Source organism: Fringilla coelebs (assembly GCF_963513975.1).
Source record: "Fringilla coelebs genome assembly, chromosome: 10".
Lineage (NCBI taxonomy): Eukaryota > Metazoa > Chordata > Aves > Passeriformes > Fringillidae > Fringilla > Fringilla coelebs.
Window position 1 is genome coordinate 6305882 of NC_140036.1, and position 23023 is coordinate 6328904.

The 23023-nt window shown below is 39.1% G+C and overlaps 1 protein-coding gene across 2 annotated transcripts in view; it reads right to left on the bottom strand.

The window, feature by feature from the left end:
- The window catches only part of STAG1 (STAG1 cohesin complex component), a 152712-nt gene that overhangs the window by 92081 nt on the left and 37608 nt on the right, over nucleotides 1–23023 (bottom strand). For both annotated transcript variants that reach the window (XM_084212629.1, XM_084212628.1), the window contains 2 exons: nucleotides 16180–16282; nucleotides 7058–7222 (listed from right to left, as the gene is read on the bottom strand). In XM_084212629.1, the coding sequence (XP_084068755.1) occupies nucleotides 7058–7222; nucleotides 16180–16282 (268 nt within the window). The remainder of the gene's footprint in view (nucleotides 1–7057; nucleotides 7223–16179; nucleotides 16283–23023) is intronic.

Sequence of the window (23023 nt, forward strand, 5' to 3'; positions counted from 1 at the left end):
TTTTTAAAATTATCAAATTGCTTCTATTCTTATGAGAACTGAGTAAAAAATTGTTTCCTGCAAATGGCAAATGATGTATGGTACAAATACAGAGTCCGTACAAAGATTTCCCAAAGCCTGCAACAATTTTCAAAAGAATCTCACAGAAATGAACTCTCTGATGAGTCTGTTTTAAGAACTACCATAGAGCATAATTTGCAGAATATGCCAGGTAAGCAACCCCACAGAAATAAGAAGCCTAAATGAAGCAGAATAGATGAGCCTGAGCAAATAACTTCAAATCAATCAACTTACAGAAATATTGACCTTCACATCTCAAAGTCTGCTAAAAGATAAACCAAAGCATTTTATGGTACTGAAGAGGAACAGCAGCTTGGGGTTGCCAGTAAAAGCAAGTCAGATGCAATGAATGAAATAATGAAGCTCGTGATCTTATTACCTCCTCTAGGCTTTGCAGCTATGAATCCATTTCATGTTCCTCCAGTGTGAGAGAATTTAGGAGCATTAAGTGCTGGAGGAAGTGGCGGGACTGACTGGAGAGGACACCTTGCCAGCTCGTGTAAATTAGCACAGTCCCACTAATGTTAATGAAAGCTGATTTCAAAAAAAGCTATTTCACAACTTTAATTAAGTAACAATTTGGCAACAGTGCTACAAACAAAAGGGAAAACAAGTGACACCATATACAAAGTTCATGTTAAAATGGAAGATCTCAGTCAACTGTAAACCGAGGCAAATTGAGTATAAGGAACTTTAAATAATTTGCCATTTCATACAACTGATCATGGACATGCTTCATTTACAGTGAATATGAAAGAAAAAATTTACTCTGGAATGGGTGTGCAATGTGTTTACATCAAGGTAGAAAAATATTCAAAAATCAAAGCTTACACTAACAGCTTCAGTGAAAAACCCACTCAAATGAAACTTTAAACTGATTAAAAAAGGAATGCACTGTGACATTAAATATTTCAATAACCTGTATAAAGAGCAACTCAAATAGAAAAGCAGAAAATACACTTTAACAGATAGTGAAAAGAACTTAGTACACTAAAAAGTGAGAAGAACTTAGTACACTAAAAATAAGGACCCAGGGGAAAAAAAGCAAGTAGTGAGAGACTGAAAACACTGCATAAAAATTTTTAAGTGAATCTGTTCAGGTTGGGTTTTTTAAAAAAGAATGAAAGCCTTTTAAGGATAAATTTTGTAAAAATTGAAGAAATTACACAGGTGGCTACTGGGGAGAAGGTAGCTCCTAATGTGAGAAAGTACATGCAGTTTAGATTAGGCAGTACACTCCAGGATGAGTGCCTGGCTGAATTCCAAACTGCAGGCAGAAAGTCTAATATACACCCAGTGAAAAACTAATATAAGGATAATAAAAATGAACTGCAGCTTGAGGACATGCACTTTATTCTTTTTCTCTAAGGATCATAATTTTAAATTATGAAGGAGTTCATACTTTGCTAACACCAATCATACACTTCCTGATAAGTCAAAATTATTTTCTTTTAACAAACCCAAAAATCTCACTTTAGACAAGAGTAAGCAAAGAAGAGAATTTGTTTTCTGCAGTGTCTACCTATGTAACTTTTTAATTTCTGAACTACAGAGAGGAAAGGAATATACAATCCTAGAAGTATTTCTTCCCAATAAAACTGAGGGATTTATACTCTCCATATAGGATTATCTATCGGCATTTTGCGTAAATACATATTTCTATGCAGTAGACTGGGTATTAAATATCATTACACAGGGAAATCAATGTAACACGTTACATTGAACCATTTGGGAGAAAAAACACTACCAAAAGGAGGAGAACCCTGACTATTCTCTTAGGAGAATCTTAGAATGATAAATGTTAACTGGCATTACACTGAGTGCATAAAAGGTACTGGGAAAATTCTGCTTTCAAATGGACTGAAATCACAGGAGCTCATGAGGCTCAGCACTCTTGCCCAGCCGATCCACACTACTCAGAGCAGCAATTCCTCACCTGAGTGCTCAGAAAAGGTGGGTGCACCATACAAAGCTCCCACCAAGATCTTCTAAGGTGGTACAGAACTCTTGCAGGTACTCATCTCTCACAGTTGAGATGTTACACCATTTCCAATGGGCTCTGTCTCTGTTTAAGCTGAGCCAATCATGGGCATGAGTGATGCCACAAAGCATCAAAACTTCTCATAAACATTGAGCACCAGAATAAAAATATACTTAGAGGAGTGTTAAAACAAAATGGAGTTATTCCAGCAAGAGATCCATCAATTTATTAAAACACCTGATTTGCAATCCTTCGCTAGCACAGTTTGTAAAGGGTTCACAGATCACCCCAGACACTTCAAAAAACATCAACATTCTAGACAGCAAAAGACTTCTCTGCCTTCAAGTATAATGAGTATTTTCAGGTACAAATGCTTTCACACACTGCACTACTGGCACTTAACAGCAAAATCATCTCACATCTTATTAAATCACAAAGGAAAAGAAGCCTTGTGTGATGACTGCAGAAAATTTAATTTGGTATTGAGGGATACTCTTCTAATTAATTAATGCTTCATTTGGTGGCTAAATTGTTCCCAGTGTAACAACTATAAGAACATGTACCTAGTTTTGATTTTTTCTTTTAATTCAGTACCATACAATCAAAAGCAAAGCAAGATTAGGCTACAAAAGAAATCTGTTGAGCAAAATGAAGATACTAGTTTAAACGTTAATAATAGATGCAGTCATTTTGCCCAGTGAACATTAGAGACTGCATACTCAAACTCCTAAGGAGTTTCTGAGACAATCTGGGAAAACCCTGAGCTATTATCCATCCTTCAACTGGAGGATCCAGCAGTTAAAATACAATAAATTACAATTAAACTAAAACACGCATTTAACACAAAAAGCATGGGTAATACTTAATATATGTCTGTATATTTTTAATCTTCAAAGACCTTCACTTTCAGAAATAGCTGAGGGAGAGAGAGACGTGATCTGGCAAAAAACACTTCTAGAGGGAGAAAAGAAGCTCTGAGAAGAGAGAGCCATTAAGGCAGCTGAGAACACAGACACCACAGTAGCCCTGAACTGCCAACAGTCAGAGGTAGGGAGAATATCCAAAATTTGTTTTTGCCACCTTATTCCCTTTCTTAGCTGCCACTGTCAAAGACAGCCTGTTGGATTTTTGCTGCAGTCCAGTTACAGCTGATCTGATGTTCTTAATCTCAAGGATCCATGTAAAAACACATGTAATTCCTCCTGCATAAGGTAAATATGGTTCTACAGTCACTCTAATCAGGAATAAGTCTGTCCTACTGCCAGAGATGGACTTCTCAGTGCAGGGTAACCAGTGCTACAAATGCAGCTTTACTTCGATAACGAGGGAACCTCAAAGGACACAAACCCCCATGCGCCAAGATGTGCAGGCAAGAACAGTGAGGAACCCCATGCATCCCTGATTTCTGGAAAGACAAGGAAGAACTGGTGGTACCATGAAAAAATCCATTTCAACACACTAGATAATTGGATACTTATCTTAAAATACTTGCTGGCATATAATGGAGCCATATTTATTCTGAACTATGTCTACTCAACACCAAGATTATCTTTTATTAGCTGAGCATAAGCAGACACAGCAATTTTTAAAAGTTTTTTTCCCTCAAAATCAGCCTCTGCTCTGTAGTGAACTGCTAACAACAATAAAGGGTGACTGGTAAAGCACAGAATATTGCAGAATCATCAAGGCACAGATCTGTTCATGTTTTGGTACTGAACTCTTCCTACTGATGATCCATTCTCTCTCATGTTTTAGGGGAACAAAACTCCTTTGCAGATGAGAAAGCAGAACACTTCTATGCTTGGTTTGACCACCAGTAGTACAAACTTCATTACAGATAACTGGTCATACTTAATGAGAAATTTGCAGTCTGAGTCCTAAACAAAATCTGATCTCATTACAAGTTCTTTATTTCCCTGTCATCTTAAAAGCAGGGCTAGAGATCAATGCAGAGATGTCTGAAGATTTTAGCTACCAGTCAGTCTTAGCCTGGGCAGCTCAGTTGGAAGAGCAGAGGTTCACCCAAGCCTTCATTCCCACCAGTGGGCAGCTAAGCACATGAGAAATGCTTATAGAGACCCTTCTGCCTATCGAAGTTCAGAGTAGGGAAATGTAGAGGATAGAGCTGTCACCATAAAATGATATAACTAAAAAATAAATATATGGAAGAGATAAATGACAAAAAGCAGAAGAGTATCATGTTTAACTATGAAAACAAAAACCACTAAAGAAGTTCTCTGAACAGTCTTAATGGAGTAACACTTGAAAGTGTACCTGCAGAAAGCATGAGCAGAAGGTCATGTCACACTTCATGCACAGAGAGCTGCTGACAGAACAATTTCTGAAGCACTAACTGTACAAAAGGTTACAGAGCAAATGAAAACCACTGACAATCGTCTGATACCAACTTAACGTGGGCATCAAGTAGATTTACAGAGTTCAAGCAAGACACAAGCTGCACCCCGTGACAGAGGCAAAGATTTTATGCAAAGGGCAGTCCTGGAATTATGTATACTTGAAATAGAAAAAATTAAACTGATTTTATTTCCCTGGAAGAAGCAACCAGCAATAAGCCTGAAGAGAAGTAATAAATGAATCCTGCTGTGGAACCAAAATAGAGACACTTAGAAGTGAAAATTGAATTCAGCAACAGACTTTTATAAATTGACATCACAAAGCCAGAAAAATCTAGGAACTAAAAAAAATTCTAAAAGCAAACAGCAGGAGCAGATAGATCAGAAACGAAAGCACATGATTTCCATGTAATCTCAGGATATATTAATTGAATTTTCCTGGGTTTTCATCGCTGGAAGCAAACTTAGGAGCACTACAAAAAAAAGTATGTTCATATTACAGGAAAGAAATAAATATTGAAAAATAATATGTTAGGCCAAATACAAATATATGGCACTTGTTTGATAACTATAATTTGACAAGATTGCTAAAACTGAACAAAAAAACCTGCATCAAAACTATGAAAAACAAAAATGCCAGGCATTCCTAATTGTTACATCAAAACCTCTAAGCTATTACAGAAAGATGTAAGTATAAAGACATTAATAAGTTTGGTTTACAGAACCTTGGTTTCACATGAGATGATTGTCCAGAAGCACAAGTTAAAAAATATTAAATCATATTTTAATTGTATTCTCTTTCCTACTATTGGGTTTCTTTAATTTTTTAGGATATTTTTTACCAACAGAAAATTTTTCCAAGATGCCCAAGCAATGCATACTCCTGAATTAGGGCTCAAGTTGTTTATGCCTGTTTGCACCCAAGGCCTTCAAATACTCTTGCCTATTCCTTTACTGTTTGCATATAATCTCTCCCCTGCATGGAGGGCGCTGTGTACTTTTTCTCCCACCTGCAGGTTGGGCATGTGTGTGTCTATGCACATACCTATACAAATGCATATACATGCAATATCCACATGCATATACAAATTCTCCACTTCTCAAGACAATTTTTTTGTATCTAAATTCCAAAGGTTTCTTAATACAAACATGTAATTTTTTTGTATTTAATCTGCAAGGGACTTGTGTCAGCATCTCTTTTGAAATAGATAAAATGTATCAAAGTCAATTCCACATACACACACAGTCATCAAATATCAAAGCAGTTGCTCATTCCTTTCTATTTGGCTTCTGCAAATATCAATAACTCTAAGTCAACTATACTACATAAAGTATATTGTATGTTCTGTACCACAGTAAAACCAGAAAATAGACTCCAGATGTTTCCTCAATTCCTGCCAAAAAACAAAATTTGAAAAAGTGCTGAAAACCAAACAAAGTTGGAAGCTCTGTTGTAGGAAAAAAAGGCATAAGGAATCCATAGCTTTTTTACAAGTAAATTTGTTCTGTCTTCACCTACTAGATAAGAAGGGTCAATCCTGAATAAGTGTAAACACAGAAACTGTGAAGAACAAAATTCTCATTTCCTTCCTGTGTATTACTTCTTTAAAATTAAATCTCATACTTTTCACAGGTTTGAGACAGAAAATTTTCAACCACTTCCACTCATTTGCAATATTTGAATTCTGTGAGACTTAAAAGAGGCTTAGATTTTAGCTACTCTAAAAGTAAAATTGAGAATGGGACTTAGGACCTAATTTTCCTAATTTGTACTTTTCTCATGTTAGTCAGCATCAAAACAACCTGATACTGCCTAAGTCCTGCGTTGTTGAAATGCAAACTAAAGGAGGTGTGCTTAAATAATCCTTCAGAGCAGGAGTGACTGTTGGCTTTGGACTGCATGGGCTGAAGAGCGTTTTGTGCCCATTGTTTCTCCTTTGCATATCAAAACCAAGAACTGCAGCACAGCAGCTTACTAAAAACCACACAACACTCTCAAAACCAATTCTCTGTGCAGGGTCTTGAGGTGCAACTCACCTGGCCCCACACATCCTGTAAAGACCTCTGAACTGATCAAAACATAAGAGGGTAAGAAGCATTCCTACAGGCAACTAGGACAATCTAATTTGTTTTACAATACATAAAAATTTGCTTTCAGGATGTGTCAATGCTTTCCCTCAGACTCAGTGGAAGTCTAGGCAAATAGTTTATCCTTCACCTGCTGTCCTGATGGGAACAGCAGGAATGCAAGTTCCAGTGCAAAGCACTCCAAACTGCTTAGGTGAGAAGGTATCCTTAACAAAACAAATGAACAAAAAAGGCTTGGATTTATCGTTATTTTCATAACTTTTTGCCCATATAAAGCTTGCTACAGGATATACTTTAATGAACTGCTTAATATCAACATATATTTTAACTTAGGAGTAATGAACAAAATAATGGAGAATTTGAAACATATGATGACCCTGCCAGGTCTCTTGTTCTTCAGCAGGATACATGACAGCCCTAAATCAGAACCCACTCAATCCTGTACTTTATTATACACAGTCTGTTGGACCAATGTAGTCATGAGAAAATACTACTGTTTACATAAGCATAGCTTAGACTGGACTCCAGTCAGAATACACTGAATTGTGAGGAGGAACACAAGTAGACACTTTACCTGCATAGCACTCTTTCCCAGCTTAACCACCTCGAACAAGGTGACAGGGTCCCCTTCTCCATTCTGCTGCGGGTGGCCGTTGGCTCTCCCACGACTTGCTCCTCGAGCTCCAGCATCAGAGCGCCCCTTGTCCGCTGGGGACTTCCGGGGTTTCTTCGTGGCAGACTGGGCAAAGAAAACCAGCAGAGGGAAAGTTTATTATAGCTACATCTGAAATCACCCAGTGTTTCTTTATACACCCAGCTTATCTTTATAATCCATAAACACTACGTGGTTACACCCTCACACACATCTATACACACAAAGATCATGAGATGAGCCAGGCTGGAAGGCATCTCCAGAGGTCTCCAGCCTGACCTCCTGCTCAAAGCAGGGTCAGCTAGGAAAATAAACCAGCACTTTATCCAGTCAGGTACATATAATAGTATTTATTGGTAGTTGTTGAAGGACTATTTAAAAGCCACTGCCAAGCCAAGGTAAGCAGTGGTCACCCCAAGACAGTGCTGAAGTCCCAATGCTGGAGTACCAGTCGATGTCAGTTCCTGTATGAGTCTTACACAAACACAGATGCTGAGAATAACTAGTGATCTTAACTAATGATCTAAGACAGTAAGTTATTAAACATACATTTGCTACATTAACATTCATTTTCTGTACTTTCATTTTCATACAACTTTTGTAAGAAACTGTGTACCTAGTCAGGTCTTCAGCTCAAATCGCTAAATTTGTACAGCCAGATTTAGTAAACCACCCTAACAGCCTCTTGCTTCAAAATTTTATGAGTTAAAACATTTCCCTTTGAGCCTAAATTACTTAATGTAAATTTTCTCTCTGTTCTTCAAGGTTTTAATCAGGTGGTATAGACACCACCTGTCAAGACTCACCTACTGAACAGTTTGCTCTGAATTTAAGTCATTTGTGAAACAGACAGAAAAAAAAATCTGGGGAAAATAACATCAGATTTCTTACTTCTATATTCTATTCTTTCTCCCTACTGTGAGGCAAAGAGCAAAATCTGATGTTTTCCACAGAACAATGAAGCTATTGTGAGGAATTATGCTAAAGAAATCAACACACAAGCAACTCAAAGACTAAATTTTGGACAATATCCTCATGGCACCGTTTACTCAAGTATATTGTCAGCTGAGTTTCTATTAATGCTTTTAGTAAAGAATACAAAGTCAACATTTTCAGTAGCAAATTACAGTGCAGACACATTGATAATTTTACTGCAGAGGAAAGGGATCTAATTTCTGGCAGAGAGCTGGTAGAAGAAGCCCTGCAAGTCCAGCTTTCCCCACATTTTAAAAGGGATCACTGCTTTAAAAGGGGTGGGGCCAGAGGGCTGAAGCAAAGGGCAAGGTAGAGTGCAATCGCCTCTTGCAAATATTCAATTAAAGACTGGCATAGAAGTGCAAGTTGGAAAGCTTAAAATAATGGTACAACCTCTGTGAAGATTTTTGGATTACATTTGCACTTAGGATCAAGAGTATCTCCCTCAATGAACTTTTATATATGTGCAAAGCTGCTTGTAACAGTAAGAATATTATCAACATATGAAATGTTTAAGTTCTACTGAGCTTGAAAGAGACGTGATCACTTTTTATTAAAATGGGAAAGAATCAGAAGTAAATTGACTCTTTTGAGAGATATAATCCATACACTTATTCCATCTGGGAGACAGTAAGCACTACATCTAGCTACAAGGACTGCTAAATGAAAGCTTGAACGCAAACTGATGCCCTCCACAGAAACTAATGCAAGCCCCCTCTACACTCAGTTTTTCTCAACATGTAATTGAAAGAGAGGCATTAAATGCTGCAAGAATGAAGGGAAAAGAAGTAAGAGATGGATGTGAAATGCACATATCCAAAGCTACCTTGTTAATGAAAACAATGAGAAAAGCCACCTGTTTGAGTACCTGAGCATGAGTACTACAGACACAGGCTCCAAATGTGTAATCAGTAGGCATGAAAATGCCCAGTTTAAATTCCCTTTGTCAGGTATCCTGAGAAAAGGGAGGTGCTTTGACCAAGGCTCCAAGTCTGAACGGGAAGGGTGAGATCACCACCGAGCCCTCAGAAGAGGTACAGAAATAACTGACACATGTACTTCTGACAAATTACTGGGTAAAGCCTGGTTCTTCAGATCCAAGTAAATACCTCAATATCCTGGCCCTGAATTAGCACCAGCTATATTACTGAGTCTGTTTGAATAAAATTTCTCTCTGGTGTAGATTTTCTTTTTGCAATGAGAACATCTCTCAGAGTGGAGAAAAATCTTGCATCTAACAAAAGCCATTGTGTATCCAAGCTGGGGTAGCAAAATCCAGATGCAGGATCTGTGTTGAGTCCTGCCTCTAGAGACAAAACAAGTAGACAAGATGCTCCACTCAAGACTGAAGAAAACCCAAAATGTGAACTTTCTGAGCTAGGCAAGGATTAACACTGTCTTCAGGTCAAAAAGCACTAGTGAAAGGGCATCCATCCCTCAGCACTTCCACTCAGCAGGTATCTGGCAGGAGGCCCAAGTTCAATCTCACTCCAGGGTGTGAAGATGAAACAAAGTCATATATATAGGTCCTCCAGCAACTGTCTTGTGCTCTAAAGTTTTGCAAGCACAAAGCACGTGCCATTCCCTTAGTCATTAAAACACAATATTACAATGCAGTTGTCAAACATTATTTGCACATAATGTCTCTGAATTTATAGCAAGAAACTTTGCAGACCATGTTGACAGGCTTGAGCTTCATACAGGTTCCTGCCTCTGAGCACAAAGTTCAGTAGGAAATCCTACTTCAAGGAGACCAATCAGCCACTGGAATAATCTCCCCAGGAAATCTGGGGGTTCCTCAGCATTGGACACTTCAGATTCAGCTGGACAGGCTGCTAGGGAATCTTTTCTAGATTGTGTTTTTGCAAGAAAAGGTTGAACCAAGTGATCTGTGAGGTCCCTTCCAACCTGGTATTCTATGATTCTATCCCAGGATAGAATCCTCTACCACCACCAGAGCCAGTGAAGGAAAAGGCAGGACTGGTACATCTGCAGAAACACAGAGAAGACTCACTCATGATACAGAGCACCTGTGGCATATCTCCAAAGGCAGGGTGCTCTTGGAAGTGGAGTTGCAAAAGCTACAAATCTCAAAATTATGTTTGGCTTTGAGGATGCCAGGCACAGGATCCCATGGATCCAACAAATGCTTATCATGACACAGGAAAAACAGAACCTCTGAGTCCTAACAGAAGCAAAAACTGTGATTATTGCATACCATTTTACAGCTTTCAACCAGAAAGCTTCCCCCTGAAGTGGGTGAATTAGGACTGCCAAAGGATAAAGCAGCATGACACAGTAAGAAGGCTTGAGGCTTTCTAATCATACACCATGAAAAGTGCTGCGTGGAGCTGAGAGGCTGTAGCACTTGCATTTGTGATTTCACTCCAAAAACCCAGGACAGCTGGGCTGGTGTGCTGTCAAAATGGACTGAGGTGCCAAATGAAAACAGAAATTACTGATGGCTTTTCAAATTTGTGACAACAAAAGCTAAGGGTTTATATACACCAGCATTAGGAAATCCAGAAGTTTCAGAATATGCCACAGAAGCAACAAACAAAAATGGCCATATTGCCTGTCACATACCTCACCTGTTGCTTTAAGGCTTAAATGGATGCAGACAGGAAACAAAATACTCACCTTGACTGCAATTAAACTAAAATGCTGGCAGTTCAGGACTTTGTAACAAATTAGCCACAAAATGCTTTCCCTTTCATGTCTTTAAAATTACTGTGAAGAAAATAGTGACCCACATTCGTAAAATCAAGTAATACAGTGAAAATTGATTCACACATTACCAAAAAAAAAAAGTAAAAGTGGCTTGACATTTTCCATTAACTTTCCCCAAGCTGATGTGATGCACTTCATGAAGAAATAAAAGCAGTGAAAGTCCTAGAGTCAATAACTCCTCCTAACACACCACCTGAAAATAATCACCTGTATGTGCATTCACACCATGAGTCATTTAGAAGACTGAATACCCCACTTCTCTGGGAAGGTGGGAGAAACTTTTTAAGCTCCACTTGAGTAAAACTGAAGAACTTGCCTCTCTCCAAGGCACCAGTCCCTCAAGAAGCCCTGTGTTATAAGCTTGCTTTAATGGAAGAATGGTAATGCCTGAGGTCTTCAGGAGTTAATCCGGATTAAAAAACCACTATGACACATTTCATACCATCTTCATGTTTCTTTAGGGAGAAGGTTCTTGGATTCCCACAGTCCTGTGGACTGTTTCGGTTGTAGAAACAAACAAGGTGCTCCCTGTGAAAAGTTTCATCCTACAACTAAAGACAGGTGCAGATCCCCTAACACCCAGTGCACCCAGAGCTGCTTCAGCTGCAGCACTTGCAGTTTAGGACAAAAAAAGTAGAGGCAGTGTTGGGAGTGGTGGTGCTATTTTCACCCTTATTTAAAAATCTATCAAGAGCTCTCAAAGTCATCTTAAAGAATCAAGAGAGTATGCCGTAAATGCTTGAATCATTTCAATTCTAGCTGAGGCATTTACTACCAAAAAAAGACTATTTCCATAGAAAAATGAAGAACAGATTAGATTGCCAAAAATACAGGGACCATCTCATCAAAAGCTTAATAGGAAAACTTCTAATGCTACAGGTAACAGGATAGAAAAGTCTTCACAAAGATGCTATAGATGCACTGCATTTCTACTGAACTACAGACTCCCTTCAGTTGTAAGGGACAGACCTAAATCAGCAGGCAGGCAAGCTGAAACAGGACACTGATGTAAATCACACCAACCACAAACCTCCACTGTATGGAAAGAAATTCTTCTAAGAGGATTCCTCCCTGTTATTAATCAGGACACGTATGACTTGGAACTAGAAGCAAAACTCAATCCCCTGCTGTATCTAACATCTATACTGCAAGATTAAATAAGGCCAGGAATCTGCTGCAAAGTTAAAATTCCCCATATGAATGCAAAGATAAGGCATTGTGGTCTGTCTCCTCCACATGAAGAACTACAAAAGGACCTGAAAGCAAAATTGTGCGGGCTTTGCTTGGCACAAAAGCATCAGAAGTGCCTTGTTCCATCTTGCTTTAAGTGAAGAAAGATACACTGAGGTTCTGAGTACGGGATGAGAGAGAAACCAGCAGAGACCCCCAAATTGCCACCTCTGGAACAGACAAACTGATGTTTCTCCCTGTCCTCTGAATTAGAGAATAAATCTGTCTACTCCTACTTCAAATCTGAAACACAGCCAGGAATCTCTCTCACTGCCTCAACCTCCAGCAGCTGAGGTTTAAGCCAAGCTATTCTGAGCTCCTGGGAAGGTGAGGCCAGGTAGTTTAAAATAAAGCATGCCAACAATGCTGAATAGAATGTTGATCCAAAAGAGGAGACAAAAAAGGATGGGTAAATAACTGATCTGAGTCTGAGCTCACTGATGTGAACGCTACACTGCATCATAAGCCCTTGGGCTTTCAAATCTCCTGTGCAGAACAGGAGAGCACATCCATACCCATGTATTTCAATAATGCAGCAGACAGAGAGGGCATTTTGGCCAATATCACTCAGGAACTTCAACGAGAGGACTGTTAGAAGTCACTCCTTAAACAGAATTTATTAAACTCTATCCCCAGAATTGATTAAACGCACACCCAGACAGTATCCTCACATACAGCACCACAAACACAGGCACCATGATATGCCACTGGCTGGACAGGCTCAGCCCTTGGCCAGTCACTCCATGGGCATCTCTACGAGACTCAGTGCTTAGATGGGCACGTGGCCAGCAGCCAGCCCCAGCCACTGGAGCAGGACATGGTGCAGCCCCTGCTAAACTCACAGCAAGGGCCAGGGAGTTCAGGACAGTCAGGTTAGATTTTGAGAGCTATTCTGCAAGACCAATGCACTTAATCTATTTGCAATCTATATTGACTGTCTAGCCTACTCAGTCAAGTACTCATTAGAACAGTGTATAGAAGTGAAAAGGCTACTTGAAATGCAGTGTTTTAGAATGGAATGACTTGGATTGAAAGGAAATCTTGAAGATCAACTAGTTCCAAGTGTTTTAGAAAGTGAAGATACCCCCAAAGCATTACAGTTCTCTATGAACTGAAGAGGTATTTGCTACAAAAGACAGTTTTTCAAATGAGCACCATCTTCTTACAAAGGTCTCAAATCTGCAGAGATTGTCTTTCTTTGGAAAACAATCTGGAAAATCCTCTTGTAGTAGCATATCTTTCTGATAAAAGGTCAAGTCAATTCTGTGACACACAGCAGAAACCTGTTTAAAATACATACATATGTTTAATGGAATATATTCTATGCAGCTCTGTAATAGGACCAGGCAGCACAAAGTAAAGTCCCTTGCCAAGCGGTCAGTATGTTTATGGCAGATGTGCCACTCTAGCTGTGATGGCCTAAGGACATAAGCAAATCAGCATTTACAGGAAGAGATTAAATCTTATTAGATCAGAATTTTTAAGTTAGAAAAAAATCCCAGCCACAGAAATCAGAAGAGCCTTTGGGCTACCATTCTTCAGATCTGTAACAGAAATTAAAATCATCTAAGCTAAATCTAATCTAAGTTAAGAAAAACATTTCTGAACTTAACTAAACCTTTTAATTTATTTCACATCTGACAGTACAGGTAGGTGGTACCGGTGAAGGAAACAAAACCACGGTAGTGGAAGAGCTGGGGGGGTGGGGGGGAAATGTCACAGCTGCACCCCCTGTAAGAACCAGGCAATTCACCTGAGGGAAGCAGCTGGGCTGGCAACATGGTTTGATAAAGCAATACAATTATCAAGTCACTAGCTTTTAACATCAAATAATGCTGTAAATTCAATTGCCTAGATTAGCCTTTCCAAAGTTTTTGCATCTGTCTTCTAGTCATTAGAGTGGCTTTTTGCTTTTGGGGCTTTTTTTTTTTTTTAAGAAGAACCAAGGGAGAAATTTATCCCAAAGTAAAATGGAATAGGCACCTAAGAGAGTCTGTGCAGTCTCCAGCCTTGGTAGTTTTCAAAATCAAACTGGAAAAGCCATGAGCAGTGTGGACCCCACTCTGACTAGGAGGCTGCAATGAGACCTGCTGAATCCCATTCCATAAACAACCATATTGCTTTTCCTCTCTGAAACTCTTCCAGTCCTAATATATGCTTTCCTGAGATTTTGGGATGGAGGTCAAAAGGGAAAAAAAGTAGAACTGAGAAAATTCTTCCAAATTTTGACAAACTACAGTTTTGTAAAGGACACTGTATTTGTTTCATTCTCTATTTTCTTCCTCTAAGTTTTATGACTGGATTTGGAGGTTTTTGACTCCTCTTAAGCATTAAGATAAAGCTTCCACAGAACCCCCCTGATAACCCTAAGGTCCTTTTCCTTAGCAGCAGCAGTCAGCTCACAGCCCATCACTTTGTGACTGAAGCAATGGCTGCTTCCTCTGCATGTTCATCACTTGACAATCACACCTAATGAGCCTGGAGTTGTTCTAAGCAAAATGAGCAATTCCTCCCTTAGAAACCTGATAGCAGGACCAGCAGAGTGCTCAGCAAATGTTCCCATAGGAACTACTATTAAAGTGAAGCAGAGGAATGAGAAATGCTTTTTGTAACATTCACCTTTCCCTTCCAGTGAGCATGTGCTGGGTACAAAATACCTCTGGTGTTGCTATAACTAGAATTTGGTATATTGTGACAACATTCTGGGTTAGCAATCAGGTTGCACCAGCCTGCTATTTTTTCTTGGAGTTACAAAACCCAATAGATTTGCTAATTAAATATTCATAAGATAATTTTTCATTTTATCCTTTGCTTACAAGCTATGTAAACAGATAAGCTGTTCTCTTTAAACACTTCTTTAAGGCTTGCTCTGAAGAGGCTTCATGTTCATGAGCAAATCCATTTATCTGACGAAGAACATATGCATCATATGAAAGTGTTTGAAAGCTTTCAAAAAGGAAGACAACATGCCCAGAAAAGACCAGGATTTAAAATGCTGGCACCTTGAGTAAGACCAGAGACTGTGATGCAAATTGCAAACCAACAGTAAAGAGGAATTTGCTCCAGCTTGGCCAGCATGCCTGAGAGTAACACATGGATCTGTCCATTCTTACATTCTCACCAAGCCCATGGTTTGAGAGAAGCCTTAGGATCCAAGCCCTCAGGGTTAAAAACAAAAAAATAGCATCCCCATCTACTAGTGCTATACAGATATACAGCACATTCATGTTGTGAGTTTATTCACAGAGCAACAGTAAGAGGTGAATCAAACTCATTAACAGCAAACACACAAGTTCCCACCAAGTCTTACTCCACACTGCGTACTTCAAGTGATACAGCCAAGGGAACTAAACTGATCATCTTCAAGAACCAAGATGAAGGACAACATGACACACAGAACTTTCCCTTTATTTTTCAATAAACTGTCTATTTTATAAAATAGATGAAAATAAAAGAGAAAGCCTCCCTAATACCCCAGGTAATAGAGAACTGTTTCTGTATGTTCCTACTGATAGGCCAGCAGAGACAAAGACAACCATGTCACCTGCTGCACTATGCCAGGGGATATGTTGATGCTTTCTAAAAATAGAATGCAGTGTATGTCAGTCACATGACTTTTAAAGGTGTTAATAGATTTTTCTCAGGAATCTAGTAAATATCATGCTGTAATTCTTCCACTCACATTAAAAGATTATCAGTAATAAAAGGATGGCTCAAATGTCATTTGTTACTTAGAATCCATTACAACTTTCAAGACAGTGGTTGTACTTACTGAGGCTATTCTCACATCTTGAAGAATGTTGCAATGATAATAATAACAAAACTCTATGGTTCATGAGAGCAGCCAGCAAAAGAAAAATTAATAGCTATTATGACATCATTTTTATGTCCTTTTCTAAAGACTTCAAACATTTTTTGTACATCAATTTGATACATATTTCATACTACAAGTCTTCATAAAGTCTGACACAGGACTCATTAAAAGCCTATTTATGTGACCACAAGATAATCAGATGAAAAAGAGTCTACAGTAAATTATAAACAGATGCATAACAAAACAAAAATAAATTAAATAGATGCATAACAAAACCAAAATAAATTATACATACTGGAGGCCTGCCGGGACGGCCCCTTTTTCTTTTTCCTTTGACTTCTGCTTCTTCAAGCTCACTGCCAGCATCTGAATGTGCAGTAGTTTCATTTGTAGAATCCCTAGGGGAGAAAAACATTACATAAATTCAAATGATCTGAAATCAACTAGTAGTCTGTAACTGACCAATTAAATACTTAGTCCTGAGCCAGAAAACAAATAAACAACAAAAAAAGCCAGCATTAAAAGGCTTTCCCCATTTATTCTGCAAACCAAGGAAACAAGCATTGTTAGCCCTGGCAAAAGGCCTTCCCTCTTCATCAGTTGCAATGTCATTTTATTGACTGGAATTCTTTAAATTAATTTTATTTGAAAACACGTTACACTTCAAAACTGGCTGTATTAACCAGCACATGCTCAATTCATCAATTCCACAATGTATTCACTTCCTTTTAGCTTCTTTGTAGCTGCTTCTGAGCTGTTCTCAAGGCCCCAAGAGCAATGTGGAGTCCAATCCAGCTGTGCCATCATCAGCACAGTTACACAAGGTTCCACACAGCTCTCAGTCAGACTCCAAGACAAGGGGCTTGGGCAGCTATTAATAAAGAGGATTCATGCTGACTGTGAGGCCCAAACCCAAAAACTCCCGTTGATCTGAAGACATTTATAATTTTTGCAATTAGAAAAATATTTTCACTTGTACAACAGAAAAGCTTTGACACTGCGCAACTCCTGTCAGCAGAGAAGCCCAAACAATAATTTGTCATTTGTTGCCATTTCGGATTTAAGATCATGATAAGAAAAAAATTTCCCCTAATTTTCACCACCCCTCCAAGCCAGAGGCACAGGTACTTCTCTGCCTTCTAAACACACATGGCTGCTTGAAGCAATTCAGATTGTAATTGATCTTTTGGGGCATTAGACCTTGCCCAAGAGCAGCTCACATGCAAAACCATACCCAGGGCTTTATTTCTACTGCGCAAGACCACCAGTGCACCACATCTTATCAATTTTCATTTATAGCTAAAAATGTCCTAGATTACTCAAGGATGGGTGAAGTGTAGTTATAATCATACACTTTAAATCCAAAATAATTTCCTTGAAGTGAAAGGAGTTCAGTTGCTGCGTTACTTGTGCAAAGGGAAGGTGAAAACCAGACCTATTCTTTTATAGAGCCTCAAAGATCAACAGCAGCATCAGTGATCTGCTCTAGAGAAACTGAGAAGCTCCAGCAAGCAAAGATCTACACAGATCTTCCGCCTTGTCTGAGGGTTATTTTGTATTTTGCTTTATAGACCAGGAATACTTCACAAATTTGTTGTATCACCAAGAAAGCTATTTAATAATGCAGAAAGATATTATTCTATCAGAACTGGGAATGTTCTCATACTCCTCTTTACTGAAATTACTGTATTGTCTAGGTCTGCTCTCACTCAAATAATTCTGTAGAACTATGATGAATTTCTAATACTAAGACATTGCTTTCCAACCTTTTCCTATTTTCAAGCACAAAACCACCAAGGGGTCCACAGAATCTTTTACAAAAGCCAGAATGCAGAACATCTATGAATCTCTTTTACTGAAAGTAACTTCAGCGGATTATCTCTAAACCCCAGAAAATCAGGCACCCTAGATGAAAAACCACTATTCAAGTGCATTTGAGTTCACAAATTACACACTAGTAATGCAGTTCCTCTACAAAATATTCAAAATACAGCTTTGTTATGATCCAATTAAAAGTAACTTTTGCACTTCATAAAATATGAAACTTGAAAAACTTAGCATCAAGCTATGTATTTGGAAAAACACCCAAAACTGTAAAAAGTCTAAAATCAAATAAAAGATACCCCAAACAGAGTTCAAAATTTTTTGGTAGAGTAGGGCCACAGCAGAGAAAAGCAATGCAGTAAATACAGCTGAAAACATGCTTATGTAGATGGATGTATCCAGCCCTTACTCAAATACCTCATCACACTGCAAGTCAATTTGACAAAAATGCACACTGGCTCACAATGTCAATTTTAATAGATTTTGAATACAGAAGTAAGGAACTCCATAAAAATATTTGCTCCCTTCTATTGCTGGAGAGAAATTAAAACCATTCTCTATTGCTCTCTCTAAAAAAAAACTAAAAAACAAATCCAAAGCTTTTCTCTCTGGTTTGCTCAAATCCTTATTGGAAAAGTTCCAAGCATGGTGTGTCTATCTAAACAATACCCCCATTCCTGGGGAAACACTGTGCTTTGCTAGCTTTTAAACCTGCAGCCTTGGATCATCAGGATAAAGATTTCTCTCTATTAAAAACAGATTCAGCAATCCTCCTAGGCAAACACCTCAAACCTTTCCCTTGAAACACCAGAGCTATATAAATAAATTAAACTCTACTACTACTTCACATGCATCTACTCCACAGAGAATTCGACCTTCTGCCGATTTACAGCCTCAGTCCAGCCTAGCAAAACCTCCAGATAAATCTGCCTATTTAGCTCTGGAAATTTCAAATCTTTCCTAACACTGCATATGGAAAGAAAAGTTAAGTTATTAACCACCTTCTATTCTTGCCTTAAATAGACTGTTGCCTTAAACCTGATTCTCTTAATATTCTTCTGATAAAACTTCTCTGATTTGCTGGAAGCCTCTTTGGCCATTTCCCTTTTTGGGAAAAGCTCAGTAAATTAGTACTAATTAATCTAATCTAAATTAGAGACATATGCAATGTAGAAAATCTTAATGTACAAAATACCTCACGCTAAGATCAGTGTTCAAAACTGGTCAGACAGTTTAAGTCATATAAATTTTGTTTTCTCTCCATTGATGATAAGGTGATCAACAGAAGCAGCTTGAATATAAATGTTTCAAATTAAACAAAGTAATTCTCACCCTAACAACATGTGAGGAAGAAAGGAAACTTTTTTCCAGCAAGAATGTACGTAAGGAGCAAGGGGAAAATATCAAAAACTAGGTTCCCTTCAATCCTCACATTATTTGGAGTAGGGAGACAAGATCAAGGACAACCTCCAGTCTTTTAGCTGCTTTCATATTAAAATAAACATGATTTCAAGCAGCAAGGAATTCTGTTTGAATCATCCAACTCCTGCACAAAAAGGTCCTTCCAGGGTGGCTGTGAGCTCTTTCAGTTTGGGAGGTAGTGCCCCTTGCTTCTGTCCCAGCCTTGCAGTTGCTCTGGATACACACACATGCCCCTTTTCCACTTATTTCTGCACTCAGAGCAGCAGTACAGCATCTCTTAACTGCCTGCAGTCCTGTTGGTTTATAACACTCAGTGAGAGATACTGCAGTATCTCATGCCTGCAGTCCTGTAGGTTTGTAACACTCAGTGAGAGAAGCAGCTGGCCAGCATCCATCTCCCTCATTCCCTACACATGTCACAGAACTGCTAAGAAGTAATTTATCTGGTGGCAATTATCCACATCTTAATAGACCAGAATTATCCTATCCTCATTCCACGTGTGTGTGACACCTGAGGGGGAAACTTCAGCTTAATCATAATTTGTCCTTCCTGAAACTGTTGTAAGGGAAGATAATCCAGGCCTAAGGAAACCTGCCTCATCTAAGGAGAGGTGGAAGTGCCTACAGCTAAACCTTTCCTCTCTTAAGACTCCTTTGAAACGACAGGGACCTGCGAGAATTTGACAGAGGTGGAGGGGGGACCTACAAGACTGGGGTGAGCAGAGCAAAGGAGACAAGTGACACTCCCTTTTCAGGGCTCAGGCATACTCTACTTTCTGGTTTCTGTGGTAACTAAAGCATCCTAGAAAAGTAGCAGCAACTCCAGAATCCCTTCTGAAAACTCCAGATATTATTCCAGAGTTATAATTACTAATCCTTGAAGCTATTCATGTTAATGAAAATTACCAGATTACTGGACAGCCCTTTACCACGTCTGAGAAACATGTTTCCATTAACACAGTAAATTTCACATCTCTGTAACACAAACTAAAATGAATTTACATTTCTTCTACTATTTCCCAAAGTCCTAGTTATAGCATTTATATACCATGCCCCTTTAAAAGCATACCACACCAAAAACCTGTGTTTATGTATCAGGTTTTGTAAAAAAAAGGAACCAAAACACTTCTATAAGCTTTTATAGCTGTTGCTGAGGGGCTCAACATTCTGGCAGAGATAAATTCAGTAATTGCTATCACCAGATTCAGCCTTGTGAAAAAAAGTATTTGTGAAGAAACATGGCTAAATGCACAGGCTCATGAATCATGGATGAATCAGTTCTCATGGCTGATCTTCAAAAATCTAAGGAGCAAACATGAATCATGCCATTGAGAGAAGATTCATACCTGTCCATCACACAGATCAAATACACGAGATGCTTTCTCCAAACATCTGAAACACCAATAAGTGAAATCCTGTCTTCACTGTGTTCTGAAGCCACTTCTATGAATCTAGAAAGGTTATAGATTCTCCTTTCGTGTTCCCTCAACAAAGAAGAATTTGGGAGGGAATATATGATATGGTCCTAAGCAACGTCTATTAACATACCAAATTGGCTTTAGGATTGTTTGTTTAAAGAGGGTAGCCAAAAAGATTACAAAACATTACAAAAAATAAGTGGAAAATAAGCACAGGAATGAGAGATAATAATAATCCTTCAAATAATTCATTTAAGAGCTAGAAAAGAAACCTTGAAGTTCTGTGTCAAACCAGACCGTGTCTTCCCAAATCTGTAAATGTGTGAAGCTAATACCCCCTAGCCCAAAAATTGTTTCAGGTTTCCTCACCCTTAGCCAGCACTCTCCCTGATGAAAGCCTGACTGAGACCTTCTGAATTAGAATTTATCACTTTCCTTGATTCTTCATCCATACTAGCCAATGTTCTGAGCCCTCAGGAGAGTCCCAAAACCTCCATGTGCAAATCATGTTGAGTTCTTTGAAAATGCAAGATCTCCTCTTGCTCATTAGCAATTAAAACTACATGTTTTGTTGAAGATGACATCTCACCAACACTTCATAGAGAAGCATTAAATTATTCCCAACTTTACCAGAAAAAACAACATGAATGTTTACTCACGCTCTTTGATTTGCTCAGTATCAGTGACTCAGATTAAAGAATATGCTGCTGTATCTAACATCCCTCAGGTTTTTCAGCAGGTGTGTCAAGTTACCGAATCCATTAACATACACTTTTTAACCTTAAACTCCGTGATATTCCATTCACTTTTTAAGTGCATCCGGATTCTTTAAGTGGCAATGCAAATATCCCTTTCCCACCACCACAGAGTCTCCTAGCTTTTTGGTTTTGGAATATCTCACAAACATTCCCTCACTTCTTGAATGTGGCAAATCCAGGAAATATGAAACAAGAAAATGTTCTTCCATAACTAATCCCTAAGCTAACAAGAACCCCCTCAGGCTGACACTCCCCCTCAGTGCTGCCCATCAAGGTCATCCCCAGCTTTAGCCTGTACTCATCCACAATTAAATTTTTTTTTAAGTGGTTTTAAAAAAACAAGCAAAAACTAATGCAAAGCACACTAGTATTAAGCTCAGACAAATTTCTTTTCAATTGTCCAACTATCTAGTTTCTTAAATAACAGGACTTGAAGTCTTGGAGCTTGGAATGCCCCTCAACCCTGATAAACTGATGTTCCTTCACACCCTGAGGTAAAAAAAAAAAAAATAGAAGCAAAAATAATTTACTTTAGTACCTGGTGCAGGTGCTTGGCACTGGCAGCAGGCTGGTGACAGAGGGAGCTCTGTGAGGGAAGGCCGGGTGGGAAGGGAGGTGGGGGCTGTGAGGGGATGAAGGGCCCTGGGAGGGAATGGTGAGGCAGCTCTGTGAGGGGATGGGGGGGCTGTGAGGGAATGGTGAGGCAGCTCTGTGAGGCAATGAAGGGGGGGCAGCTCTGGGACAGGATGGGGGGCCCTGTGAGGGGATGGGGGGGGCTGAAAGGGAATGGTGAGGGCAGCTCTGTGAGGCAGTGAAGGGGGCACAGCTCTGCGAGGGAAGGTGGGGAGGAAGGGGAGCCTGTGCTGGACTGGGCTGGGCACCCCCACTGGGGCATGAGGGGATGGGGTGGGATGAAAGGTTGAAGGTGAACTCAGGCAGGGGTAGAAGGAACACCTGGTAGGTTTTGCCTTTTTTTCTCACCATCATCCAGACCCTTTTTAATTAGCAATAAATTAATTTTCTCCAAGCCAAAACCCATTTGGTCTGTTTTGAGTTCCCTGTCATTACCTCACCCCACGAGCTTCCTCACTTTGTGTGCTCTCCCTGCCCTGTGAAGAGAGGAGCAGGTTCCAGTCTCTAAAATCCCTTCTTAATTTCTTCTTCATCTCCTCCTATTATAGACTCCCACTCTGTTCTTCCCATTAGCTCACTTTATCCAAGCACAGCCATGTTCCCATGTGCATCAACCATTCCTATTTCCTAGCAGGACCAAAAGATGTTCATGACACTTGCTATCTTCAACTGCAGCAGGCAAAGGCTTTTTGCACAATAAATTCAGCTCATTGTAAGAAAATACACAACTGGAATATACAATATGGTGTGAGAAAGTACACAACTGGAATATACAATATGGTCCATTATGACCAAAACCAATACATGCTGCTGAAATGTCATAACATTCAGAAGCATAAAAGTAGCAATGCTTTTGTTTTGCTTTGCACAGCAAAGTTAAGTCTCCATACATAGAAAGAAATATTTTTTAGATAGTGTTTTGCAGATTTTTTTACAGTTTTTCAGCACATGAAAACACAGGAGGCCTCGAACAGTCACACTAACATGCACTTCTTGCAAGTTTGTGCTTTATCCTCACAATCACCTCTCTGTTTACTTCAACCTTTTTAAAAGCCAAGATTTCAAATGTAGAGAGAAGTGTATA